This window comes from Castor canadensis, chromosome 7 (genome assembly GCF_047511655.1).
Source record: "Castor canadensis chromosome 7, mCasCan1.hap1v2, whole genome shotgun sequence".
NCBI classification, from domain to species: domain Eukaryota; kingdom Metazoa; phylum Chordata; class Mammalia; order Rodentia; family Castoridae; genus Castor; species Castor canadensis.
In genome coordinates, this window is record NC_133392.1 from 32689508 (window position 1) to 32715217 (window position 25710).

The 25710-nt window shown below is 42.5% G+C and overlaps 2 protein-coding genes across 5 annotated transcripts in view; both read left to right on the forward strand.

Moving 5' to 3' along the window:
- Positions 1–3514, forward strand: part of Tll2 (tolloid like 2) — a 112398-nt gene extending 108884 nt beyond the window's left edge. For all 3 annotated transcript variants that reach the window (XM_074078626.1, XM_074078627.1, XM_074078628.1), the window contains one exon: positions 38–3514. In XM_074078626.1, coding sequence (XP_073934727.1) covers positions 38–172 — 135 coding nt within the window. In that variant the 3' untranslated portion in view covers positions 173–3514. The remainder of the gene's footprint in view (positions 1–37) is intronic.
- A 4713-nt stretch (positions 3515–8227) lies between these two features.
- Positions 8228–22560, forward strand: Opalin (oligodendrocytic myelin paranodal and inner loop protein). Of its 2 annotated transcripts, XM_074078630.1 has the most exons (7): positions 8228–8610; positions 12476–12511; positions 15818–15853; positions 16626–16742; positions 19127–19183; positions 20695–20776; positions 22101–22560. In XM_074078630.1, exons 1-7 carry the CDS (start codon positions 8608–8610, stop codon positions 22121–22123), a joined length of 354 nt encoding a protein of 117 aa, XP_073934731.1. In that variant the 5' UTR covers positions 8228–8607; the 3' UTR covers positions 22124–22560. The 2 variants fall into 2 exon arrangements, with proteins under 2 accessions (XP_073934731.1, XP_073934730.1); XM_074078629.1 differs by lacking the exon at positions 22101–22560 and having other exon boundaries at positions 8236–8610; positions 20695–21246.
- Positions 22561–25710: the final 3150 nt, after the last annotated feature.

Consider the following 25710-nt stretch of genomic DNA (forward strand, 5'->3'; position numbering starts at 1 on the left):
CTTAGAGTCTCCCGGTTTTCCTTTCTCCTTTCCTCAGCCGTTAGAAGAAATCTACTCTGCAGGGGACTCCCTGATGATTCGATTCTACACGGATGACACCATCAGTAAGAAAGGCTTCCACGCCCGATACACCAGCACCAAGTTCCAGGATGCTCTGCACATGAAGAAATAACCCTGAAGTTCTGGAAAGATGGGAACTGAGGATATTTTTACAATAGCACCTTGAGAGTCAGCCCCAAAACCTTGCACAGTATTTTTCTCAAACAAAAATTCAAAATCCAGTCTTGAAGGTATATATTGGGACAAAGTACATATGGGTTTGGCCACGAAGGAGGAGAGAAAATGTTCTCCTGATTCCACCTGCAGTGTTATCAATCATGGGCTTCTGAAGGTTAAGTTTGAAGTTACTGACCACACAAGCTATGCTTGTTCGTGCCCATTCTTTTCCCCTTGTTTCTATGGGGCAAAGGCCATCTTTGGGGCTGGTCATTCCTCTATGCTGGATGTTTCCATAGGTGCTTGGCAATGTGAGTGTGTCCTGGAGACTCAGGCTGTCTTCTGCGTACAGTGGAAAATGAGGATGAAAGCTTGGCTGTGGCTGATTCGTTACTCACAGATTTGGGTGGAGAGTTTTGCTTTGTTTCTGCCGGGGAGGTGTCAACCAGGGAACCTGAGAGTATGGACACCAGGATTGAAAGAGGCATCACCATGCACGGAGTGAACTTTGAGTATGAGAAGCACATCATGAAGCTGGAGGACCTCAAGCCTTTCCTCTGAGTCACTGGCTTTCTTTGCTTACTTTGGGACATTAGGGGCCAAGGCATCCACAGGAAATCCTAGCAGAACATTTGCTGGTGAGAATCCCCAGTTTGCCAAGAAGAAAACAGTCTGGTTCATTCTGATATACATTCACTCCCTGACTTTGAGAAGACGCCACCTGTGCTTGGGTTTTCTCTAGTTTCTAAGAACCTCCAGCTTTGGAGGCACCTGCTGGAGTGAACCTTGACCTCTTGACAACCAGTTCAAAGTGCATCTGCAAGTCATGCAGAGACTTCTCAGAAGGGCCCAATCCAGGTCCTCGTGGGGTGAACACTGACAACTGGTTAATTTTAAGTTATGTAAAAATCATCACCTCGTGGAACATATTGATCTGTGACTAACTTTCCCACAAGTTAGAGTACATTTGGTAACTTTGCTCAGATTAGCTAGAACTCAATCACCAACCTGCAATCAGAATTTACGACACTTGGCACGTGTTCTAGAGAAGTGTGGAGGATGATGTTTACATAACTTTAGCACCTCAAGATATCACTTAAACAGTGAGGTAGTTTTGAATGACATTTCAGTAAGGCATCTATGGGCGTTAAGAGCTGAAAGCTGTGCTATGTTAGCTTTAAAGAGTATTTATGTTGGAATAATTTTAAAATAATGTTTACATAATCATAAGTCTTGTTTGGTTGGTGTTGAACACAGGATGGCATGTGAGTGTTTCCAGTTAGAACTAAGATAGCTCCCATGCAGCACCTGAATTCCTTTGAGACAAATCCTCATTTGAAGCAAAGTGTTTGTAAAAGGCTAAAGGTTATATTTTTTAATGATCGGAATATGTAGCCAGAGACTATGTCCAACAATGATTGCTGGGTGTAAAAACCAGAATAATACAAAGAAGGATAAAAGAAATGCATGGGAATATTTTTCCTAAAAATGGAAAAAATTCAAAGTATTAATAATAATAATAATATATGTGTGTATATATGTATGTATGTAAAGGATCAGCTGCTGAAGCCTTAATCAATGCAGTGTAAAAAATGCCACCCCCTGGTGGTAGCTTTGTTGTCCAGGTGTCCGGTGCTGGCCCTCCATGTTCTGCCTCTCCCTTCACCAAGCTCTCTCTGGCTGTTCTCAGTCCTGGCTTGAGGCTCAGCCTCAATTCTCGTGTTTCGATAGTTGGCACACCCTACCCAGGGTGAACTTTGATATGACAAGCGGAGAAGCTCACCTCATGGCTCAGATTTCAACTGCCTTTTATGGGATTCCATTTCTTGGACCTTTGTGTTTTCTGAGGTTTTATTTTGTCTCATTTTGTCTGTCAAAGTTGAAACTGAAATCGGGATATGTAAGGTGGCTTTTAAGGGCCTCTCTCCAAGGAGATGGAAATTCTGCATTTTTAAACTTTAGAAGTCTAAGTCTGATGAACAAAGTCCCAGGGGAAGTGGGAGGAAGGAAGGGAGAAATAGAGTGGGGTTCAGCATTTGCCTCCCTTGTGACATACTGATGCTTCTTTTTAACTCTTTAGTATGAACATTTTCAAAAGCATACAACTTCAACAGCTGTCACCATGTGGCCAATTTGTAATAATGGGTGTCTTATGAAAACCTTTACTTAGGCCTGGGAGTGATGTATTCCCAGAAGACAGCTCTGGCTCATCTGGGCCTCTTCCCTAGAAGCTGACACCCACAGGAACGACACAAAGAGCTACAAGGCTGGCGTCACAACAGAAGCCCATTCAACAGAAAGACCCGGCCCCAGCCTCTGCTCTTCCAGTTGCTCAGTGACCAGACCGAAATCATCCCTGGAAGTGGATGAAGAGGCTGGAGGGTGATCCTCCAGTTTCCTCCCTCTGACTGGGTGCTAGGTTTTGGGAATGTCACAGAGCTCCAAGACAAGAGAACTGTCTTCAGATAAATGGCCTAACGAAATATTTGGTGTCTGAGTCTCCAGTCTGGTCTAATTCCAGTGTGCTCTGAAGCTCAAACCTGTATCACAGGGTGGAGAAGGATCTGGAATTAATGTTGGCCAGAATTTCTCCAAAGAGATGAGGCAAGGTTGTGCATTGGTTCACTTATTTTTTTGTATTTTCACTATTTCCCTCTAAATTACCATGCTATTCACAAGTTGCTCAGCCTGTTTAAATAATTTCTCAATACAGTTAACTGGCAGATTCACATGGGAATTTTCCATCAGTCTGGTTGACTTGATAACCCTCAGATAATTCTCAGTATTGTGAATATTCACCTTGGGAACAAATGTTCTCATGGCTTCTGCAGATGTTTTTAAAATTTGCTTTCTACACTGAACTTCTGAGTAGTAATCCCATGCTTAAAAGGTGTCTTTATAAAAAAGAAACATTGTTTAAAGTGTTATCTATAAATGCAAGGTATTTTTTATTTTGAGTAATTTTACATTTCGTGAAATAATGTCAATTTCAAAGAGAACATGAAGAGAAGCTAACACATGTCCGTCTAAAAAGACGGTTTCATTAAAGAATGTGGATTTATTGATGTTTCCTGGGCTCAAGTGACTAGTTCAGACAAGATGGGTCCTCTCTGTGATAATTTTCTTCACAACCACGACAACGTGAACGGGATATTAAAGGGGCTCCTTCTCTATGGTCTTCTACACCCTGGTGAGAATCCAAGCGCCTGGTTCCAGAACAGAGTTGCCTATTGGATGCAGAAAGGCACAAGCAAGCCAGGCCTGGTGGTGCATGCAGGTAATCCCAGCACTCAGTAAACTGTTAGGAGGATTGCAAGTTAGAGGTCAGCCTTGGCTACTTCGTGAGTTTAAGGCCAGTGTGGGCTACATAGTAAGACCCTGTCTCATAAGTAAATAAATAAATAAAATTTTAAAAAGGAAAAGAAAAACACAAACAAAGCTAACGACAACTTTTATGGTTTTCCATTTTTTGGACCAAAATAAGCTGGAAATCTGGCAACTTAATTGTTGTGAAGATAGCTGCTGTTGCAACAGCTTCAGATGTGGCAGCTATCTTTTGTTTGTTTCTCAGTTTCTCTTCCTGGTTCTATGACAAAGGACCACAGCTGACATCTAAGACTAGAGGCCATGGCTCCTTATCAGACGGCCCCTCCCTCCACTCACCCCTTTGGGTGTAGGTGTGGTGATGACTCTGTGCTGGTCTGACCCTGGGGTGCTGCACCTCCCCACAAGGCAGATTTTTATAATAGTAAATTATGTCACCTGTTGCTCTGGGGACCTGACCAACACAGGGTCATTCAAGGACAAGACTCCATCTAATAAAGGATACCCTTTTTAGGTTGACTAGAGAAGGAGACTTTGGGGTTATGCTTGGAGGTTTGTGGATTATATCGGGGAAGGACCTTATAAGACTGTGTTTTTACAAACACTCAGATTGGTCTCAATGTAAAACCCTTAAAACGTACATCTGAGCCCAGCACTGGTGGCTCCACCTGTAATCCTAGCTACTTGGGGGGCTGAGAACGGGAAGATCAAGGTTTGAGGCTAGCCTGGGCAAATAGTTTGCAAGACTCCATGTCCAAAATAACCAGACCAAAGTGGACCTGGAGGTGTGGCTTAAGCAATGGGGAGTGCCTGATTTGCAAGCATGAAGCCCTGAGTTCAATCCTCAGTCTCACCAAAAACCAAAAAACCATACATTTGTTTTGGGCAACATATAGTTTTAAAGTGTTTTGACTTTTCTGCCCTTTTTCAGTCACCTGTTCTATATCTACATCTATATCTATTTACATACATCTGTGTGTATATATGGATAGGTAGGTAAGATGACAAATAGATCAAACAGATAGCTAGTTACACAGACAGCCATGGCAGGGTCTTCTGGAACTGATGGCTGAGGACTAATGTTGTGAGGGTGTGTATACTCGTGTATCAGTCAGTGTAGACTAGCTTATGCTGCATCAACAAACAACCCCCAGATCTCATGGGCTTTACATAAGACATATTTATTTCTTGTCCACCTATGTGCTCATTGTTGGTTCCTCCATGTCATCCTCAATCTGGACCAGGCTGGTGGAGAGCCCCATGTGGAGCATGAACCAGGGAAGATGACACATCGCACACCGACTATGAATACCACCACGAAGTGACAAATTACTTCTACTTACCTTTTGCTGGCCAAAACATGTCATGTGGCTACCCTTAACTGCACGTAAGAAGAAAGTAAACTAGAAATATTTGTTGGGTAACATTAAGGTCTCTCCCCCATGACTTCATAAGTAGGGAAGTGATCAAGATCCTTCTGTTTAATATATTATTTCTTCACGACTTCATCACTGACATTTTAGATAAAGATTTATAAAAATCAGCATAAGGCCATTGCAATAGACAGTTTCTGTGTCCCCCAAAATTCATATGCTGTAATCCTAGACCCCAACATGGAGGTGTGCCTTTGGGATGTGATTAGGTCATGAGGAATTTGTACCTTCATAAAAGGGACTCCAGAGAACTTCCTTGTCCCTTCCACCACGTGAGGACACAGAAGATGACTGTCCATGAACCAGAAAGTAGGCCCTCACCAGATACCAAATCTGCTGGAGCCTTGGTCTTGGACTTCCCAGCCTCCATGTTTATAAGGCACCTAGCTGTAATAAAGCGTCTAGTCTATGGTATTCCCAAATATACCCAAACAGTCCAAGACAGTCAGTTATCATTGAGAATGGTCAGGGTTTTTATGCCGACCAAGTTGTTGCCTGGTAAGTCATTGGTGTGACTGGGCTTGTATAAAGTTAAATGGTGGCAAGATATAAATGATCAGAGAATCAGAGTTGGTGTCCCCAACTTCTACAGTTTCTAAGGAAATGCTCCTTAGACCTAATACAGATGGCCCACAACTGACAATGGTTGGACTGAACAATTTTTCAACTTCACAATGGTGTAAAGGTGATACATGTTCAGTAGACATCATACTTCAAAGTTTTAATTTTGCTTTTTAAGCAGGCCAGTGATACATAGTAAGATACTCTCTCATGATGCCACACAATTACAAGTGGAAACAAGCCAACACTATAGGCACGGTGTTGCTACGCCACGGTATTTAGTAGGTTGAGTGTGTTCACTCAACCTTTTCAACTTAAGATATTTTCAGCCCACAATGGGTTAATTAGATGTAACCTTGCTGCCACAAGTTAAGGCGCACTCTGCTTCCAGAGGAGGGGAGCCTCACACATCCCCTCTGCTTTGGGTAACATCTCCAAGTTCCTTCTGCAGAACCACCTCTCGGCATTCAAGGGACCTTCCCTGGAGGGATTGTCAGCTAGGTGACCAGTCCTCCTTGGGCATATGACCCACACCTGGCCAATCAGATCCTCTTCCTGCAATTGGAGTATTGAGCAGGAGGACAAAAAGGCTGAGGTATTTTGACGCACACTTTCTCAAGAAGGACACCTTGAGGCGATTGTCCAGGAAAAAAAAGTTCCTATTGCTAAAGCCTCAGGCGCAACCTCACTGTTTTCCAGAGCCTAACACTCCCCCTCCCCACCACCTCCCTGGTCCTCTCTTCTCTATGCAAACTCCACTACACCCAACCAACAAATCCCCTTTCTTTTTAAGTCTTGGGACCAATGCCTGATACAGATGCTTAGGATGGGGCGCCACTTAGCTAAAGATGCCAGCAATTCTTCTAAAGAGATGACATGTCCATTGGAGAGAGAGATGGGGATCAGTGGATGCAAAGCTAACAGAGTCACAAAGGACCTCACTGGCCTTATGTATTTACAGCCTGGCCACAGGGTGTGCACCATAAAGTGCAGTTCTGGTGCAGATAACTAACGCCTGCCAAGCAAAGTTAGAAGCATAGCCTGTACCAGTGGTACTGATTTAATAGTGCAGTTGCTGTGAACGATAATATCTCTGCTTAGAGACTAGGAGACTGAGGCTAGAAGTCTATTTGCCTAAGGCCAAATGGCTTCCAGCAGGACAGCTATGACTTTACATTCAGGTCTTAGTGTGTTGTCTCCATGACTTCCAGGCAGAGGTAGACAGTCCCTGTTGTCTTGGGAGCTGGAAGTCCCTTGAGCCAGAGGCCATATTGGTCTTGTTCAGTACAGAGTCCCAATGTCTGGCGCATTACAGGTGACTGATTACAACAGTAGCTGTTGCCTGTGGATGTTCATTAGCATCTCCTGGGGGACGCCCCCGTCCCCCTCTAATCACTTCAATCAGAGCCTTTGAGGGTGGGGCCCAGGTATCAGGAGTTTTTATAACACCTCCCCTGCAGCCAGGATGGAAAACCCACATAATTAAAGGCAATCTGGTCCCTTCCACTGTGCCATTAAACTTCTTGTCAGGGTCATCAGCCCCACCTAGGAATGAGTTGGCTGCTCTGCCCTTTTCCTAGGCTACCTCTCAGCAGTGACTGGTGCATTTTGCTGCCACTCCTGTCTTGAAATATTTCATTTCTATGATCCCAAACTTTGCTGACTTTCTTATCTCACTCCGCCTTTCTTGCTAGTTCTGCCTCTTCCACCAGGCCCTAAATGTGCATGAGCCCTGGTCTCTGTCCTGTTCTGGTTTGCCTACCTGCTCATGGATACTACCTGTGGCTGTAAACATATGCGCAGGCCACCACTCCCAAGTGGACATCTTTGGCTCCAAAGCATCTTTTTCCAAATGCCCACTTGGTATCTATACTTGGAAAGCTCATAGACTACTCAGGTTTAAGGCAATAAAACCAGAGCCCTGGATGCTCAGGCCCAAGTCTGTTTTCCCAGTGTCATCTACCTAATGAATTGGTGTTTCCATCATTCCTGTTAGTCAACCCAAGCCCAGGAGTTACTCTTAAAAGGCTTCCCATGGCTCTAAGGATGAATATCTCATGATGTCCTGCCATCCTTACGTCATCAGGCCACAGACTAACTCCATTCTTAACCCCTTCCATGGTCACTCCCTAGTTTTTGCTACAGCTCCTTCTTCCCATCCTGTGAGCACTCCACACCCGCAGGCTTTGCATTTGCTTGGCTCTCAGCCGGGCACTCTCCTTCAGCTCTTTACATGTCTATCCTCTTCCCACCTTTCATGTGCAGCTTCTATGTTGTTTCCTAGAGTCTTTTAATGATTTCTCCTGCCACTTCAGTCACTGTCTCCTTACAGCCCTCTTTGCTCCTTTTGATGGTTTTCATCGATACGACCAAATTGCTGATTATAATTCTGTTTCGTTGGCAAGTCATCGTCTTAAAGAAGCAAACTCAAGAGAAATCATAAGTCATGGAATGCAGCCTCAAGTTAGGAGGTTCCCACTCGAAATCTGAGGTCGGAAAACAGAGGCCAAACTTGCTGCCAGGCTGCTCAGGGACCTGAGTGTGTTGTTGATTGTGGCAGCCATAGCCCCGCCTCAAACATAGTGGGCTCAATGCCCATCCTCCAGCCATCCCCTGTGCTGATGCTGGTGGTGTGTTGCTTCCTTCACAGCCAGGAGCATGGTTAAGGCAGATGCCTGTCAGCTGGGGACAGAGTGACAAGCCTCAGCCCATGTGACCCATTGTTTCTAAAGGGCTGCCAGCTGTGGGAGCTGTCAAGCTCCCAGGCCAGCTGTGGTTTGAGATTGAGGAAGCTGCCCGAAAAGCACAAAGGCAAAGAGGATGGAGGACCAGAGCCATATGCAGTGGCCAGGGGACAGGAGCCCGTCTTTTCCAAAGGATGGGCTGAGGGCTTAGCTACTCCTCTGACCATAAATGGCTTGGCCAAGGCTCCCTTGGAGCCACCTCTAGCCCTGCCTCCCCAGCTCTCTCAGTTGGGTGTTCCTACAAATGGGAGACACCAACCAATAACACCAGCAAGAAAGGAGCTTGCCAAGGGCTGTGTTTGGAGAAGGTTCTTGGGAGGCTGTCAGAAATGGTGAGTGAGCACTAGAATTTTGTCTCAGCTATATAAAAACCAATTCCTAAGACTTTAAAGCTCAGGTTCCCTAATTCAACCAACTATAACTGTACCCTCGGTACAATGAAGTCAAAGAGCTTGGCTTTAGTTATTTTCCTTTGTGCAAAATGTTAACCATTATAAAAAATCTCATCTAATATTTATTAATCTCACCTTTCATTTTGATGCTGAGTTTTCGTTTTTAAACCCCTCATACTACAAGGGTGCAGATTAGATGTTTTAACTAGTTGAAGCCATGGGTCTGGATCAATGCTTTTGCCTTTCTTGTTCAACCTGCTTCCTGCCACATTATCAGCAAAAGGATCACAAACTTTCCACCTCTCTTATTGACTTGAAGCATATATTTGTTTGTCACTCAACAAAGGAAGTTTGCTAAATAGAGAGGAAAATAGGAAGCTTGGGTGGTTTCTTAAGGGATATGGAAACAAACTAAGTGTCTCAAGTGACTAATGAAACTATGGGTGAGTATACATATGTGCATGTGTGTATATACACAAGATATATACACACATATACATATACATACATTCCACGTTCCTGGCTGAACATTATTCAGCCTTTAAAAAGGAGGAGATCCATTGGGCATGGTGGCGCACTCCTCTAATCCCAAGTATTCAGGAGGCAGAGGCAAGAAGATTGAGAGTTCAAGGCCAGCTCAGGTGAAGTTAGAGAGACCCTATCTCAGAAACAAAATAAAATTGAAAAGGCTATGGTCATAGCTCAAGTGGTAGAGTGCTTGCTTAGCATGAGCAAGGCCAGGGCTCAATTTCCAATATCACACACACACACACACACACACACACACACACACACACAGACACACAGAAAGGCGAGGAGGAGATCCTGCCATTTGCCACAACCTGGATGGAACTGGAGGACTTTATCCTAAGGGAAATAAGCCAGACACAAACAGAAAAACGTTGCACACCTTACTTACCTGTGGAATCTAAAAACAAAGAGGTGAATTCAGGCTTTGGAGTTAGGAAGACCTGTGAGCTAACCCTGACCACTGATAAGCTGGTAACCTCTACATACCTAGCTTGGTCTTGGTTTCCATACCTATGACATAGGGATAACAGGGCTCCCCTCATGGGAGGTTATGAGAACGGTGTCTGATGCCAGCATACCCTGCACAATTGAGTTATTGTCCCCTCACAAACAGCAAATTCACAAGGGACACGCAGTCCCTGAGACAGCAAGAGCCTTTAGAATTATTCTGCAGATATCATGCACTGCTCAATATATTGTATCAAGTTCAGGTCCTTTGGATATCGAATATTGCTACCTCATGCTTACACTTCCACCCTACGATGAGAAGTTCCTATTCCCCATGCTAGCTCTGTGCTGGCTGTGTCCTGATCACATGATGCCATGTGATCCCCCACATACCGCAGTATTTCACAGTCTGGAAGGAGCCACCACAGACATTATATTCACTGGGCTTATCCTGAGAAGGGGGTGGGATAAGTTTAGAGTATCCCTTCTTGAGGATGGAAAAACAACCTGGAAGAATAAGATTTGTTGTGAGCAAGTGGAAACCAGAGAGTTTGCGTGACTTATCCAGAACCAGGTAGCTATTAAGTGTTGGAGGCCAGACTCAAACCCAGATGTGGCGGCTCTCAGCCCAGAGTTGCCTCACTCCACCCCGCTGTGTCTGTTAAAGGCACTGTGCCGTGTTTTTCTCTCCATAAGAGCACTGTACTGTGCTTCTACAAAAATACGGACGTCTTTCTGAAACTGGCCAAAATCTTCGTCATCTAAATGTTGATAAACAAGGCATGTAATGGTCCACTTGTTGCTGCTGCCCATCTTCTGTGTTCCCCCACCACCACCCCAAAGGAGGCTTTGTCTAGGGTCTGGTGACAGCAGTGCCCAGCACTCACTGATGAGATAAGCTCTAAGCAGCCGCATTCAGTGCAGTGACCAGCAAGTCACTGGCACCTGTCAGCTTGGTTGGTGTCAGTATGAAGGGCAGTGGTTAGGTCCCTTGAGCAAGAGGCTCAGATGACCCCTGCTCTAACTGTGTCACAGAGGATGAGGTGTATAATGCTCGGATTCATCTGCAGAAACTGCAGTAATTGTGTTGAAACCTTGTAGAATGGTGGGAAGAGGCTGTCATCAAAGGATCTGGTTCTGGTGACAGTTAACTAAGTGTATGGCCTGGGGAAACCCACTCACATTCTTGAGCTTGGTTTCCTTTTCTATAAAGAGAAGGTACTTTGTTACTAAGTGACAGAGGTATGGGCAAAGTCACCACTGAAGCATGCAAGTTGGATGGGGCCATCTTTTTTTTATTATTGTTTTTGTGCTGGGGGTACATTGCGACATTTACAAAAGTTCTTACAATATATCATAGTTGAATTCACCAGATGGGGCCATCTTAATCAAAGGATGTAATCTTTGGAGCAGGGTAAGAGGGAAGTTTATGTTGTCGGTGCTTAAAACACTCTTGACTCACAGATTTTCTCATTCAATAGCCCATCTGAATTCCAACCTGCCAGTCGGTAGCCAAAAGACATATTTCATCTGTTTGCACATATTAAGACTTCTGCTCTGTAACCCATTTTTTAGGTTGGACCAAGCTCACTTGCCTGTTTTTAGTGCTAGGCTCTAACTGCTCTCTCTGAGTCCCTGGTCTCATCTCCTCTCTTGTGAAATGAGGTCTTGAGGTATAAAATGACCTTCTGGGTACTTTGGGCCTGAAATATTATGATCTTTGGGATTCTTTAAAATCCTCACAATACTCCTGTTGTTGATAACATTTAGTTTTAAAACTTAGCAAATATGTTGCTCCTCAAAGGACAAACCTTAGTTTTGTGGGGGTGGCAGAAGATCAAGAACTGGAGTACAGGCAGGGCCTTGAGTAGTCAGGAAGGTTGGGACTGAAGAGAGTCCAGCCAGGAGGCCATTAATCAGAATGACTGCATCCAAGATGCTGAGAGTCTGGAAAGTGGAAACAAGACTACTTTGTCCTAGGGAAACTGAGGCCTGAAATTGTCACTGGCTGAGTCTGAGCAGGGTCTACCATTGTTCCCATTAAGGAAGGAAAGCACTTGGTAAAGAGCAGCCTGTAAAGATGCACCAATGAATCCAAACTGGCATGATAGAATGGGGACAAGGAAGAGAGAAGAGCCACCAGAGGCCCGGGCAGAGCCTGACCCAGATAAGTAGATACCTAGGCAGTCTACTTTGGTGTCCTGTGGAACCCACAGTCTTTAGATACTGACTTTCTGTGTAGAGAGAGGTGAGACTGGTTTCTGAGTGAGGGGAGGATGGGGACAGGTTAACTTTTTCCATACCATTCTGACCACTTCACCTCCACAGCCTAGGGCCCGTGCTTTGGACTCAGCAAAAATGACAGCCTGGTCTCTTCAAGATGACTGTCCTGGAATATCCTCCCCCACCCTCCTGCCATCCCAAGAACAAATACAAAGTACTTCTAAGTTTGCATAGTTTTGCCCCTGAAAGGAGTTCTGAGAAAAAGTTTTTAGCACCTCGCTGAATTTCTGGTGATGTTTCTTCTGCCCTTATGACTTGGGACCCCTTGTGCCAGAGCCTCACTGGCCTGCTTCCTAATCTAGTTCTCACTGGGGATGTGGAGGAGCGGGCAAGACTGACTTTATGTGGAAGGAGAAGCTATCCTGGGATCTCAGACTCCTCTCCTCCCTCCTTCTTCTGGGGTCAACACGGGGGAAGAGACTGGGGCTCTCTCCATGGAATCAGTACATTCTTGTAAAATTCACTAGGGTCTGGGAATTTGGGGTAGGAATCAGGAGCTTGCTAAACACTTCTGAGAGTTTTACTGTTTCTTTCTCTCTTGCAGAATTTTTCACTCAACTTCACACTGCCAACAAACACGGTAAGTCCAGCAGTCCCTGTTCACCAGACAGGTCAGTGAAGGTCATGGCAAAATTTACAGTGGAAACTCAAAAACTCTGTGCCACATACCTCATGTCCCCTGACAAGTTAGTTACACAGTCTGCCAAAGGCCCTGAAGAATAGTTGGGGGGTGCTGAGAGCATTTCAATATGCATTTTCAATTATAAAAATTGTAAATGCACATTTTGGAAAAGAAAAACAGCCCCCCTAAATTCCCATCAGCAGAAAGCACTGGTGGAACCCCTCCCCATCCTATTTGTCTTTACATAAATTTTGGCTTTGTATTATTGCATTCTTATTTTACATATAATTTTATATCTTAAAATGTCTTTCATCAGTCTTTATAATCATAAATCTAAGGATGGTCACGTTTTTTCAAATGAATTATTTCTTTGATTAATTATAATTAGGAAGAACTTTGTGCTAAACATCATTATAGATAATCTATGTCTGCATTTAAGATGATTCCTTGGTATTATTCTTGAAGGAGAATGACTGGGTCAACAAGAACAAACATTTTAAGGCTCTTGATTATATCCTGAGATTGTTTCAGTCATCAGGGCAGTGTTTCAATCCACAGTTGATCTTCCAGCCTCTATTCTCATGTTGTACAGAGATAACACTAACAGCCAGGGTTATTTTCTGATCACTATTGTGCCGTGATTGAGTGAGGCATTTTCCTGGCTTGGTTTTTCAGTGGGTTCAAACATACCAAATTTTTCTGGTAAGTTATATGGTTGGTTAAAGAGGACCCCTAAGCTAGTGCTCATATGGGGGCAGAGTTCTAGGGAGGAGCAGAAAGTTAGACCCCTGTAACTTACTGCTGAACTTCTGGTATCTACCACTGTCTCCTCTAGACATCTGTGTCCCACTGGTTCCCCTGGCATCTGCTCTGTCCTCCAAGGGGATGGTCTCTGCCTTCTGAACCTTCCAGACTCTTCCTGCCTCCTGGCTTCAGTCTCTCCCTGTTACCTGCTGACAGGTCCCCTGATTCCTCTCCTCACCTGTCAAAACCTTTTCCTTCAGGAACTGCTGGAAATTTCCCCCTGGCTGTAGGGACCCAGCGGTCTATAGGGACTCCAGGTGGTATCCTATAGTGCTTGGCCCATTGTATTGAGATAATGCAGGGAAACCATTGCTTGGGGCAGTGGGGATAGGTGGGGAGTAGGATGGGAGGCCCTTAAGATGCCAGCTGTCACCTTCTGAAATACTTGTTTAGCAGCTCAGATCTCAGACAACTATTCCTTCCCTACTTGTAACTGTCTTGGGCCAACCATCCTGTTGCCTAAGACTGCCTGCATTTCACTGAATGCCATGTACCCTGAGCAGCCTCTCTGGGAAACCAGGGCAGTCAGTCCTTTTATCTGGCAGTGACATTGCCACCCCACACCTTTTTGGTGCCTTTGAACAGACGGGGAAGTGGGAGAGCTAGATTCCTGGGCCACAGCTTCCTTAAGGGGTTTGAAACGGGCCTACACAGGCAAATCATTCCCTGCTGAGCCATACCGAACTCTCAAGCATGAAAAACTGGGTTGGAGTGCTGCATTTGGCCTGGGGGCAGGGTGACATAGTGTTTGCCATGTGACCTCACACAAGTTACTTCACTTCTCTGTGCCTTCCTCCTTGCATCTGTAAAATGGGGATCATTATAGCTCTGTGTCACTAGCCGTTATGAAAAACAAATGAGTCAATATGGGGAAAGTGCTTAAATAGCCTGGCACACAGTGAGCACTCCATAAGCATTAGCTGGTGCTGATGACAGCAGAAAAATACATTTGGAAAGACAGAGTATGCAAACAGGCAAAGAAAGGCACAGGTGGGAAAAAAAAAAAAAAAAGCCATGCTGCCAAGAAGAGGTAGAGAGGGGGAGCCTCATCCTAACAAGTTCCTGGTTACTTCCTACATCTGGTCCTTGGAGAGGCCAGATTCACACCTGTGCTTGGGCTCCACAGCAGCCTATATCCTTTGAATTAACTCCATTTGTTTGTTTGTTTGCCAAGGCCAGCCCAGGAAAATTTCTGTATCTGAAAACAGAATGCTTTACCTGAAATGATGGTTGACTCTTCCCACCACCTTTAGAAATAAGGCACTTTAGGCACATGCAGTGTAAAATAATAATATGGGAGTGGGAAGATTATGCTTAGCTGGAAGTATAACCATGTAAGTTATCATACCACTCTTTGATGGGAGCTCCCTGGTACAGAGTCCTGGGCTTGGAATTCAAACACCCAAGGTCAGATTAGATTTATGATTATCTGTGGAAGCTTGGACAAATCCCATAACTTTCCTGAGGTCTAGCTCATCTTTTTGTAAAATAGAGATAATAATAGTTGAAAGCCCCTGGGGCCCCAATGAACCCATTGAGGTTGCTGAGAGGATTAAGTAAGTAACAGGTCTGACCAGAGCTTGCAAAGTTTATAGGGATGATAATAATTCATGCTTATGGAAACTGTTTGATCCCCTTAACAACCAGAGAGGTGGCTACTACTGTCCCTGTTTTATAGATGAAGAAACAAGGCCCTTAGCTTGTGAGCAGAGAACTAAGCATCTCACTGCAGGCAGCACAAGCCCCAGACCTGTGATTGTTTTTTCAACACTGGGGATCAAACCTAAAGCCTCACACTGCTAGGTAAGTGCTCCACTCTGAGCTACAGCCTGGCCCTTAGGACCTGGGCTCTCATCCCCACACCACTCCATGCAGCATAGTTTACATGGCTGCCTGCTCATGTACAACTTTGTTCCCTGAGCCTTATTTATCAAGGTAAGACTTTCCCCTGAAGTGGATGAAACCCAGTGTCCCTCCTTGAGGAAGATGTGAACAAGAAACATGTCATGTATTCATTCAACATGGGTTTGTCCCCGGGAGCATGTGGATTTCACAACTCAGCCATTTGCTTCATTGCATGTGTGAAAACAAGTAAGGCTTCCTTAAAGACCCTTAATCCAGGACTTTGTTTCCCTTCTAACAATAGGGCAAGTAGGCCAAAGCATGCTGGGAAAGGTACAGGAACTAAGACAAGAGGAAACTTTTTGTGATGAAAAATGTGATATGGCAAATAATGAACACATCACCTGAATTTCTCAATTCTTTCTCCTAATAGCCTAATTTCATTCTAACTCTTAACTGGGAAACAACCAAATAAGCTGTGCTTGGTGGTTGCTGTTAATACTTCAGCAGGAGACATTTTAGGAGGGGACATCTTAGCCTTAGATGCCTTACATCTTAGAGCATCGATTCCACAGATTTATTTTCTTACAACACATGTCCTTTTTTTTCTTCGCATAGACTTCCTCTCCAGCTGTGACAGATGGGAAAAAAGCAGTAAGTACACACTTAATCTATCTAGCCTTGGTTTGATCATTTGTTAACTGGAGATAATGATGCATTTGTCTTGAGGATTGATGTATGTCCTCTGTGCTCACCAAGCACAAAGCCATCTCAGATCAACAGTGAGGGAGAACATGCAAAATCACAGATGGATTTCACAAAGTATTGGGCAGAAGAAGCCAGAGACAAAAAAGTACACACCTTGAACTTGTACCTGTATGATGTTGAGAAACAGGACTCATCCATGGTGATAGATTTAAGGATAGTGGTCACATATGGGGAGATAGGGAGTCTGGGGACTTCCAGGTTCCTGGCAGTATTCTGTTTCTTGGTCTGAGTGTTGGTTACATGAGTAGTCTCCATGTGAAAGTCATCAACCTGTATTTTTAGGATTTATATGCTTGTATTATTCTTCAGAAAAATAACATACCCCAAATTAAAAGAGAATCTGACAGTACACCAAAATTGCACATTTACTTGGATTCTCAGATTGTTTTCACTATTTTCAGAAAATCCGCAAATCTGAACACTTAGGTGGCTAACAAGCATGACCATTTCCACTCAGATCAAAACAAAGACCATTCAAAAATTGGTTAATGCATTCAGTGTAAGTAAATTTTTAAAATAACATCAAGTGGTGTGGCATATAATAAAAGCTTTTACTTTTCTTTTAATTGCAGATTTTTTGTTTTTGTTATCATTGAGTTTTTCCTTTAGTCTTGAAGTATCAGGGCATCTCCTGACTGTCTTTTTCTGTCTGTGCCAGGACTGTGGTCCCGCTCTTGGATTAGCAGCAGGCATTCCGTCCCTGGTGGCCACTGCCCTGCTGGTGGCCTTACTATTCACCTTGATTCACCGAAGAAGAAGCAATGAGTCCACTGAGGTGATGACCAGCTCCTTTGGGTCTGACTGTGTAGCAGGAATCAGGATTTCAGTGAACTAGCTTTTGGGTTAAGAGTATCAGAACTCAGGACCTGTGTTGTTTCCTGAAGACAAGGTGGTAGAAGTTTCTGTGCCAGAATTTCCATCTCAGACTTGACATTATGTACTGGGAACAGCTGACTTGCATACAACTTTCAGGTCACTTGAGGAAATCTCTGGCAACAAGGATGGCATTTGGGATGGCAAAAAGTGACAGTGAAGCTAGGCATGGTAGCACACACCTGCAATCCCAGCCCTCAGGAGGCCAAGGCAAGAGGATCACAAGTCAAAGGCCAGCATGGGCTCCATAGAGAGACCCTGTCTCAAAAAGCCAACAAAAAGTAAAAAGTTGCAATGGAGAGGGATGTTGGCTGCATGTCTGTGCAGTGGTGTATTTTGTACTTTCAGGGAGAGGGAAAACACAAGCTTCACAAAGAGAATGGCACATGTTGGGAGACAGAAGTGCCGAAGTGTCTATGGTAGGGTATGGGTGTGTCCAGACCCTATGTTTTCCCTTTACCTATGTCTGAACGGGCACGATTTATGACAGAACGTACACCTACTCTACACTCCCCTCAATGCCATATTGTCTGGTGCCCACACTCAGAATTCAAAAGCCACCCAGCCCTCTAGCCAACAAGGTCCATGGAAGTTATACAACTGTGTCAGACTCTGGGTCCTACTTCCACTCTCTACTTACAAACATTCATGGTTGTTTTCACATGGGTAACCATTAACAGAAAGACATAAAGACTAGATTCTAATCCTGGCTCTGCCACTTATGACCTACATGATCTTAGACTTAACATTTCTTATGCCTTGGTTAGTTGAAGTAAAAAACAGACTGTCATAAAAACTACCCTTTCAGGCGAGAGATGTAGCTCAAGAGTGAGGCTCTGAGTTTCATCTCCAGTACTGCAAAGAATGAATACACAAACAAAAACCTACCCTCCTTATTTTAAGAGGCAGGGGAAATTGTAGGGATGACGTGAGATCATGTCTGATGGACATCTTTATGTCGGATGTAAGGATGTGTTGATAAGCTGTAACCTTCAAAGACATTAAGAAGTAATTGTGGGTGAGGATGTTATTTAAGTAATAGTTTCTCAGCCTCCAGCGCACTTTAAAATCATTCTCAGAGGCTAAAAAATTCCAATCACCAAAACCAATTAAATTCAAATTTCTGGATGACACAGCTGTGCATACATATACATATGTGTGTGTGTGTGTGTGTGTGTGTGTGTGTGTGTGTGTGTGTGTGTGTGTGTTTGTGGATAAGGAGATTGAACCCAGGCCTTGTGCATACTAGGCAAGCACTCTACTACTAAGCTACTCCCCCAGTCCAACAAATACTTTTTATTATGGATACAATAGTTCTTCCATGATTCACAAAGAATGCATTCTAAGACCCCTTTCCAGTGGATGCTTGATACCATGGGTAGTATATATTACCCATGAAACATATACTGTTTTTCATTATGCATATATACCCATGATAAAGTTTAATTTATAAATTAGGCATGGTAAGAGACCAACAACAATAAACTAATAATAAAATAGAACAATTGCAGCAATATTCTGTTAGAAAAATTTTGTGAATTTTCTTGCCTTTTTTCTCACTGCGACTGGGTGGGTAGTATACACAGTATGGATGAAGAGATGAAGCAGGATGCTCAGAATTTCATCATTTTACTCAGAATAGTAATTTAAAACTTGTGAATTGTTTGTTTCTGGAATTTCCCATTAACATTTTCAGATCTTAGTTGACCAACAGTAACTGAAATCATGGAAAGTGAAATCTTTATAAAGAGGGATTATTGTAACTGTAAACATGTACTAACATAGAACGAGTAGTACAGTGAACCCAGTTATCACCTAGTGGCTAATTTTGTTTTACCTCTACTTCCACTCACTCCACAATGTGATGCCTAGATTATTTTTAAGTAACTCATAATGATGTTTGATTTGTTTTGTTTTGGAAGGATTATTATCTGTGTGTGTTCTGTTTTGTTTCTGACGTTCCCTGGGGATTCTAATGTGCATTCTGGTTTTAAAACCATTGTTCTTTTGTTGTTTATTTTTTGGCAGCACTGGGGTTTGAACTCAGGGCCTCACACTTGCTAGGTGGGTGCTCTACCACTTGAGCCATTCCACCAGTCCTGGTTTGTGTTGGGTATTTTAAAGATAAAGTCTTGTGAACTATTTGCCCTGACCAGATTCAAAGTGAGATCCCCCTGATCTCTGCCTCCTGTGGAGGTAAGATTACAAGTGTGAGCCACCGGCACTCAGCAAAACCATTTTAATTGTGGTTATGGTGACCCTTTACTTCTTTTCTTATCAATTTAGGAAAGTGAGAGACCATGTGAAATTTCAGAAATCAGTGAAAATCCCAAGATATCTGAGGTAAGAACTTTTTGGTTATAATATCCATACATGATTCATATAATAACCAAGCTAAAGCTCTTCATGCACAAAAGTATGGTGTGAGCACATGTGGAAACAAGGCAAACCAATAAATCTCAGTACAATGAAAGCTCTTACTGTATTTTATTGACTGTATAGGAATTCAAGATTAATTGAATATTAGAAACTCAATATATCATTTATTTTACTGACAAATTAAAAGAAAAAAATTATGTGACCATCTCAATGGGATATGAGAATTCAAAAAAATTGTGGGAGAGTTCTTTCCATATTGCTTGTCTGATGAAGCCATTTGTGACATACACTTCAAGCAAGCTGCAGTGGGAACTTAAATTAAAGTGATATCATTTAAAAAAAATCACAGCAAACATCATACCTAAGGGTAAAATGTTTAAAGCATTCTCTTTAAGATCAGAAATAAATCAAAGATGTTCTTCACTTCTATTCAACATTTTACTTTAGGTCCTAATCAATATAGTAGGATAAAAAAAAGAAGTAGAAATAGAAGTCTAAAGGGGAGGAACAAAATTGTCATTGCTTACAGATATGATTGCATAGAAAAGACAAATAATTTACAGGTAAATTTTTAGAATTAGAAAAAATATTTTAACAAATTTTCTGGATAATAAGAATCAACACACAAAAAATGTGCACTTCTCAGGATGAAAAGTAATTTTGTAAAATACCAATTTGCAGTGGTAATAAAAATATTTAGAATGCTAAAGAATAAATCTTATAAAATATGTAATCACTTCACAGAAAATAATTAAACTTAGTAAAAGACATTCAATAATACCTAAATAATGAGGATCCTTCCTAACCATGATCCTGCATAGGAAGACTCAATAGTATAAAAAATGTCAAGCATCATGAATTCATGGTTCACTTGTTATCTATACAATAAATGTAATTCCAATATAAATCCCAATAGATTTTTTTTCATGAAACTTAGTAAGATTCTTCTAAAATCTACATGGAATAAGGAAGAAAAAGATTTTAAAAGAAACAATGAACAGACAGAATAAGAAAAAAAGAAGGATGATGGATTTTAACACAACCATATCAATGATCACACTAAATGTAAATGCTCTAAAAAACCCCAACTAAAAGACAGAGATATTCAGATTAACTGTAAAAGCAAAATCCAAGTTATATCTATAAAATCTTACTCTAAATATAAAAATTCTAATAGATTAAAAGTTAAAGAATGGAAAAAGAGAGATTATGTTAACAATAAGTCAAAGAGAGTTGAGTGGTCTGAAAACCTCCCAAGGCACTAAGTACAGGCAATTGCAGACCTTTCCTCACTTGTCTTTCTATTTCTCAAGGACCACTGTCCTTCCTAATCAGATGTCCAATATCTTGTTTCAAATGTTTAGTCTGATTTTTGGTTGTTTAAGATGGGAGGGCAATATGGTTGCTGTTACTCCATCTTGGCCCAAAACAGAAGTCTCTGATGTATTTTTTAAAAATCTGTTTGTTTTCTCAAGAATCCTAGGAGGTCATCCACACATGAGAAGACTAGAACAGGAGCACAAGAAGCCCACATATATGTGAAGACTGTATCAGGAAGTGAGGAACACCTGCCTGACACTTACCGCCCTCCTGAAGAAATGGAGAGAAGGAGGGGATTGTGGTGGCTTGTGCCCAGATTGAGCCTAGAATAATATGGTTTAGTAAAGGAGCAGACCTAGAGCAGGAACAGGACTGAAAACCAGGGATTTCTGCTTGGAGAAGAGAGATATAACAAGCTGCTTCTTCACCAATTCAGATTTCATTATAGATCTAGAAAACTTTTGGGGTGATTTGTCTCTGTAAGTGACAACACCAGTAAGCTTCATTCCAATCCTCAGACCCTGAAGTTTAATTAGCGGTGAAGCACCAGATGAGTTCACTGTGCATCTGGATATAGCCCCTTAGGCCCTGTTCCTGATCCCATTAGGAATTTGCTCTGTGATTTTGAAAAACAGGTTTGGTTTCTGAGTGTCTTACCATGTCATCTTTCTGTCATATTCCTTTTCTCAAAAAAAAAAAAAAAAGAAGCTATCAGACCTGGCTTCTATGGTATTGTTGGTCAAGGTCTGCCTGGTACAAGTCAGAGTATAAATGAAACTTATATAGGATGTGTAAGAGGAAGCCATTTCTTATTTCGGAATATCTCAGGAAAAATCACGTGGAACCACACATTCCCTGACCACAGGGCAGCATATGGTTGGGTGCTGTCAAAGAGTAGTGGAAAGAATAGGGACTACTGAATCAGGCCTGCCACTATGCAGCTGTATGACTTTGGGAGAAGTAGATTAACTTCTTTCTAAGCCTCAGTTTTATGTTTTGTAAAAGAGGGGTCAATATTACTTGCTTCATTTGGCTATTGAAAAGATTATGTAAGAAATGAAGAGAAGAGCTTACTACTTAGTAGGCACTAAAAATGTTAGTTCTCCCTCCCTACTCGCCTCTTCTTACTTCTTCTTATCCTACTTGTCTGGTAAAGTCAAGCCTCTGATTGCCAGCATTTGTTACCCACAAAGGTCATCAAGAGAAGAGTTATGGCAAACTTTTTCCAAGGACTGCAATCTCAAAGGCCTGTTGATATATAAAGATAAGTCTAAGCATCACTAGTGATCTGTGAAACTGACATGATCTGTCCTTACATGGGAAGCAGCAAAAGCTAGGTTCTTACAAGTCCCAGATTCCAAGTAGATTACTTGTCATGTACATTAAACTTTCAAGAGGTTGAAGGTGGTAAAGCTTCATAGTTTATATTAAAATGACTTATCTTTTCAGTGAAGCATTTTGCTTAATTTTAAAAGCAAGACATTATGCTTATGATAGCAGTTCCTCAAATATCTTTGACTTCAAAGGTAGTTGCTAAGGACAAATTCTTTTATCTAAACAGGAAAGTCTGCAGCAGGAAGATGAATCCCTGAGCCCATCTTGCTCCTTTAGCTTGCTGAGCACTCCCTCCAGAGCAGCTGATGGAAAAGGAGAAACTACCTGGAAAGGGATTGAGCCTACTGAGCATATTGGATAAGAAAAATCAGTTTGTCCTATTTTGTGTGGATTACTCCAGAAACTTCTCTTTCCAGTTTTCAAAACCTCTCTGCCCTTGTTTTCCCTTTTATCCACATTTCACCCTCAACACTAACTTCATTTTCTCTGTGATTTTGGGCAAGCTGCCTTCTTAGCACTGTCAGATATCCCACCACACACCTAGGTCTAGGAAAAACATTCTCTGATCACGGAGAATATTAAGGAGGGCAGTTCTGTATCATTGTGTGTGATGTGGGTAAAGAAGGGGTAAGGACCTGTTAGAATAGCTGTCATTAGCAACATCACCAACAACAGGTGTTGGTGAGGATGTGGGGAAAAAGGAACCCTCTTACACTGCTGGTGGGAATGTAAACTAGTACAACCACTCTGGAAAAAAATTTGGAGTCTACTTAAAAAGCTAAACATTGATCTACCATTTGATCCAGCAATACCACTGTTGGGGATACACCCAAAAGACTGTGACACAGGTTACTCCAGAGGCACCTGCACACCCATGTTTATTGCAGCACTATTCACAATAGCCAAGTTATGGAAATAGCCAAGATGTCCCACCACTGACGAATGGATCAAGAAAATGTGGTATCTATACACAATAGAATTTTATGCAGCCATGAAGAAGAACGAAATGTTATCATTTGCAGGTAAATGGATGGAATTGGAGAACATCATTCTGAGTGAGGTTAGTCTGGCCCAAAAGACCAAAAATCGTATGTTCTCCCTCATATGTGGACATTAGATCAAGGGTAAACACAACAAGGGGATTGGACTATGAGCACATGATAAAAGCGAGAGTACACAAGGGAGGGGTGAGGATAGGTAAGACACCTAAAAAATTAGCTAGCATTTGTTGCCCTCAACACAGAGAAACTAAAGCAGATACCTTAAAAGCAACTGAGGCCAATAGGAAAAGGGGAACAGGTACTAGAGAAAAGGTTAGTTCAAGAAGAATTAACCTAGAAGGTAACACCCACGCACAGGAAATCAATGTGAGTCAATGCCCTGTATAGCTATCCTTATCTCAACCAGCAAAACCCCTTGTTCCTTCCTATTATTGCTTATACTCTCTCTACAACAAAATTAGAAATAAGGGCAAAATAGTTTCTGCTGGGTATTGAGGGGGGGAGAGGGAGGGGGCGGAGTGGGTGGTAAGGGAGGGGGTGGGGGCAAGGGGGAGAAATGAACCAAGCCTTGTATGCACATATGAATAATAAAAGAAAAAGGAAAAAAAAAAAGAATTAATCTAGAAGGTAACACACATGCACAGGAAATTAATGTGAGTCAAATCCCTGTATAGTTATCCTTATCTCAACTAGCAAAAACCCTTGTTCCTTCCTATTATTGCTTATACTCTCTCTACAACAAAATTAGAGATAAGGGCAAAATAGTTTCTGCCGGGTATCGAGGGGGTGGGGGGGAGAGAGAGGGAGCAGGGTGGGTGATAAGGGAGGGGGTGGGGGCAAGGGGGAGAAATGACCCAAGCATTGTATGCACATATGAATAATAAAAAATAAATAAATAAAATTAAAAAAAAAAAGAAGGGGTAAGGAAAGCAAGAGTTGCTCTAAGAGTTTATTACAAACAAGTGCTTCTCCATTCTGTGATAGCTAAGAAAAGACTCAAGTCCTTGGACTATCATTATGAAAAACTATTTGGCAGGAAGAGAGATCAAGAGGATCAAGGGAAGAACACAGGACCAAAGAAAGGGCTGAGTTGCTACACACCTGCCATCTAAGAGGAACCCAGGGATAATGTCAACCAACTTGGGCCAGGCCTTCTCTTTGATTTCTGTAAGGAGGCTCCAGGCAGCCTGGGTCTCCCACAAATGGCCACTGCCTTCAAGCAGGCCAAGCCTACCTACAGGGAAGCCTGGGTTCAGTGGTATCTCGGGGATACCCACCAGCTCCACGAACCACCTTGACATCATGGAAAACATTCCTTTCTCACTTAGGGCCTCTGCTTGGCAATGTGCTCTTCTTTTCCCAATAACAGGAAACGAGTTCTTTAAACCCAGTCACTGTCACATGCTAACACTTGCTTTTCAAAGCCCCTTGTGAAATTCAATTTTGTTCCCTGGGTCCAGTCACCTTTATAAGTAATTTGGCCACTTTTAAGCAGCTGTGCCCAGGGATGGTGGTGCTTTTTCTCCTCTTGCATATTAGGAGGGCCTTGGGTTTACTGAGAACTCAGCTGTGGCTTTGGCTTTGGTACTCATAGGTGTCAGCCCTAACTCAGACTGTTGACACCTGAACCCTCTGTTGTTTACTTATAAAGTGGAGATAGCAGTTTTCATTCTCAACTCTATAAGGTCACTTTTGAAACTTGATTGAAATACGCGCATCAGCTGGGCATGGAGGCGCATGCCTGTAATCCTAGCATTCCAGGCTGAGGCAGGAGGATCACAAGTTGGATGCCAGCCTGGGCTATGTAGTGAGACCCTTTCTCATAAAAGAATAAAAAAGCATGTCAAGAAGCCTGGAGCCTATAAAGTAAGGTATGACTTGTGTTTGGGGTCACTTGTTTTAATTTTACTTATTGTAATCTATTGCTTAGAATCTTCATTTCAAATTGCTTCTACTAAGTTCTATTCTATTGCTTCTACCAAGTTTTATTCCAAAAACTTATTTTGGAATAAAGTGAAAAGTCAAATGGCCATTTTTAGAAATGTACAAAATATCTGTGGCTTTCCTTTGCCTACATTAAAGTACAGGACACTTGCCCTGGGCTTAAAACCGAGATTATTCAGGGACATTCCTGGTACTGGCACGTTCTCAGCCAGATGATGTTTAGTCCTTCGCAGAGAGCAGCTGCCCAGTATTGAAAATGCTGAAACTGGAAGTTAGCCCGGGGATGATGGTAAGGGGATCTTGGGCAGGTCTCACAATATGTTTGGATCCTGTTTCTTCATGTGTCACTTAGTGTTTGGGTTGGTTTGTTTTTAAGGTTATGCCCATCCAGTTCGAACATTCTGACTTTGTTTTTCACAAACCTTGAAAAGCAAAGTCCCCATCCCTGCCCTCTCCCTTCCTGCCCTGGCCCCACCCCCATAAGCACAGGTCTCTGTACTCTGTGGTCCTTCTCAGCTCATAACTTTACAGGTGGACACAGGTACTGGTTTCTATTTTGTCAGGAAGTAACAATGATTACATAGTTTTCTTTTTGGCAGTTACTCCTGAAACATAATAACACTAATTAAAGACAAAAAAGTCATAATGAAGGATTGCCAATTCACATACTCTTTTTACTCCTACCATTTAGGTGAGAATTATTGTTTAATGCATGAATTGATTTAGCACATGTGCACTGGCTTCTTTCCAATGTCAAACAACCTGCCATGTCCTAAGACAACACTGGAGGCATAATGAAAAAGCAAAAGACAACTGGGTTTATTTTACCCTTTATTTTTATTATTAGGATATATTCTTTGTACAGGGGGGATTCATGTGACAATTCCAGAT

What these genes read in the sequence shown, in the direction of transcription:
- Opalin (XM_074078629.1), top strand. An exon ending in TGACAGATGGGAAAAAAGCA is followed by an intron (nt 15,854 to 16,625) that starts GTAAGTACACAC and finishes TGTCTGTGCCAG; the next exon opens with GACTGTGGTCCCGCTCTTGG. An exon ending in AAAATCCCAAGATATCTGAG is followed by an intron (nt 19,184 to 20,694) that starts GTAAGAACTTTT and finishes TGTTTTCTCAAG; the next exon opens with AATCCTAGGAGGTCATCCAC.